Raw genomic sequence first — 2,203 nt, 5'->3', positions numbered from 1 at the left:
ATGGATTTCATTTGCAATAATTTAATTTAATTTAAAGGAGAGAAACGCAATTCATGGAATTGTTTTCACCAACAAAAATGGCTGTATAAAATTTAAATTAAAAAAAATTAATTAAATTAAACTGTATAAAGCAGCAACATACAAGAAATTGTTTATGTGAGAATAAGCAAGAGATGAAGAGAGTATCAATGTGACAACTTGCCCCAAAGTGAAAACTGACCTTGAGAACCGCCAGTTCATTATATGACTGAATGTATTTCAGCGTGGATTTGATATTTGGCAGCTTGTTTACCCAATAAAACATCATGATGATATTGTAATTTTAATATTGAGTATAAAATGTCCTAATTTTAAAGCTTAGTGTTTGAAAACATAGACAACCACTGCTAGATAAAAGCATGTATACAATTGATTTTTTACTCAATATTATGACTTATATCATTATATAAAGCCTTTATGACAACTTGCTCTGGTCTCTGGTACTTAGAAGAAGAAGAATGATGTTGAATGTAATGCATTAATGGTGTTTCCACAACTTGGCACATTGTCCTAGAATATTTATTCATTCATTTCTTACAGTCATGTGTATCCAGGACTCTCTGGCCAGTTATGGTTCAGGATTTGGCTGAAGAGCTGTCTGACAGAGAGTCACACTAGGTAAAGTGAACATCTGAATTTCTTAACTTATATATATATATATATATATATATATATATTTCCCCCTTCATAATAAAAAAAGAAGCTGCAACTATTATTAGCTCGGTCACAATGTATTTGTTTTTAGTGTGTTTAAATCTTGTATGAAATCTGGGACATCTAGTGTCAGGATGAGAAGTTGCACACACTCAAAAATCTTCATAGATATGGTTTCATCAGTTATGCATACAAAAACATCGTAATTGCTCACTGTGGCCGACTTAAACTGTGTGTCTTGAAATGAAATCAAGAGTTTGTGTATTCCTCATCTTTGTTTATTCATAATAATGAAGAATACATTAAACAATGCCAAAAAATATACCAATTGAATGGCATTCTAGAGAGATATAGATTTATGAGAAAAGTATTTTAAGGCTATATTGGAATTAAAGATTTGTAACATTATTTTGCATTAAAGATAAATGATTACTTTGATTTTGGCTTGGGCAGATTCAGTTTGAGTGCACTGTACAGAAAGACGAGTACACCACTGTCAAAAAATAACATCAGAATATGACAGTTCAATATAACTTGTTTCAAAAGTGCAAGTATTTGCAGGACTACAGTAGGATTGGGTTAACAGGTTGTTCAGGGTGGTTGCAAGGTAGCTGCTACAGTTTTCTGAGTGAGACAGACAACTAGATGGATAGACATACAACTAGATGGACAGCAGTTACTAGGGCAATGACAGATAAAATAGATAAAGAACATAGAAAGACAGATAAAAGTGAAGTTGGCTGAGAAAAGTGGGGTAAAGGTCACATGGGGTAAAATCACTCATAACTGTTTAACACCTCTGACATCTTTTTGGCCACATCTTTCATTTTCTCTTCCCACTTGATGCGCAGAGCTTCCTCATCATCCCCGACAATGGCAGCGTAACTCATCAGAGCAATGAGGCCGATGCAGAACAGGTATGTGAGTCGAGTGCAGAGGTTTTCCATGACACGCTGGTCGCCTTGTGAATGTTTCATGTAGACCTCTAGGATGGGCTGGCAGAAGATCTTTGATTCGCCCATAACGCCGCCATACAGTGTGTGGAGGTTCTGGTCACACTGATTGAGCACAAAGCTCATTTGAAATTCTTTCTTGCGCTGTTCGTGTGCTGCTGATACCTCCACAGTGTCCATGAATTTGGAGAACTGATTACGAATGTTTTCTTCTACACGACAGTACAGGCCATCCACAGTCTCCTTCCTGATCTGAAGCAATACATTCTGGTTCTGCTGTGAAATTTCATCCAGGGCTCGAGTCACGCTGCCAAACTCTTGTTTGAGTTTCTGAATGTCTTCATCATCCATGTGGTGCAGCACCACCCGGATGAGAGAACCAGCCACGCCAAAGATGGGATTGACCACCGCTGCTGCAGACGAGATGGTGGCCACACATTCCAGAACCTTCACTAGACCCCTCTTCAGCTTGTCTTGGTCTTCTACGATCTCATTTTCAGCCATTGCGTCTGGAGGAAGAGTCCTTCCCAGTGATGTTTACCTGAAGAAGAAACTGA

At 37.6% G+C, this 2,203-nt stretch overlaps 1 protein-coding gene across 1 annotated transcript; it reads right to left on the bottom strand.

The window, feature by feature from the left end:
* Window positions 1-988: 988 nt before the first annotated feature.
* Window positions 989-2,189, bottom strand: LOC107671480 (uncharacterized). Its single transcript, XM_016464407.1, has one exon. It carries the CDS (start codon window positions 2,148-2,150, stop codon window positions 1,470-1,472), a length of 681 nt encoding a protein of 226 aa, XP_016319893.1. The 5' UTR covers window positions 2,151-2,189; the 3' UTR covers window positions 989-1,469.
* Window positions 2,190-2,203: the final 14 nt, after the last annotated feature.

This window comes from Sinocyclocheilus anshuiensis, unplaced genomic scaffold, assembly GCF_001515605.1.
Source record: "Sinocyclocheilus anshuiensis isolate Anshui unplaced genomic scaffold, SAMN03320099.WGS_v1.1 scaffold552, whole genome shotgun sequence".
Lineage (NCBI taxonomy): Eukaryota > Metazoa > Chordata > Actinopteri > Cypriniformes > Cyprinidae > Sinocyclocheilus > Sinocyclocheilus anshuiensis.
Note: the sequence above shows the minus strand (reverse complement) of the source record. Positions and strands in the feature narration are given on the sequence as shown.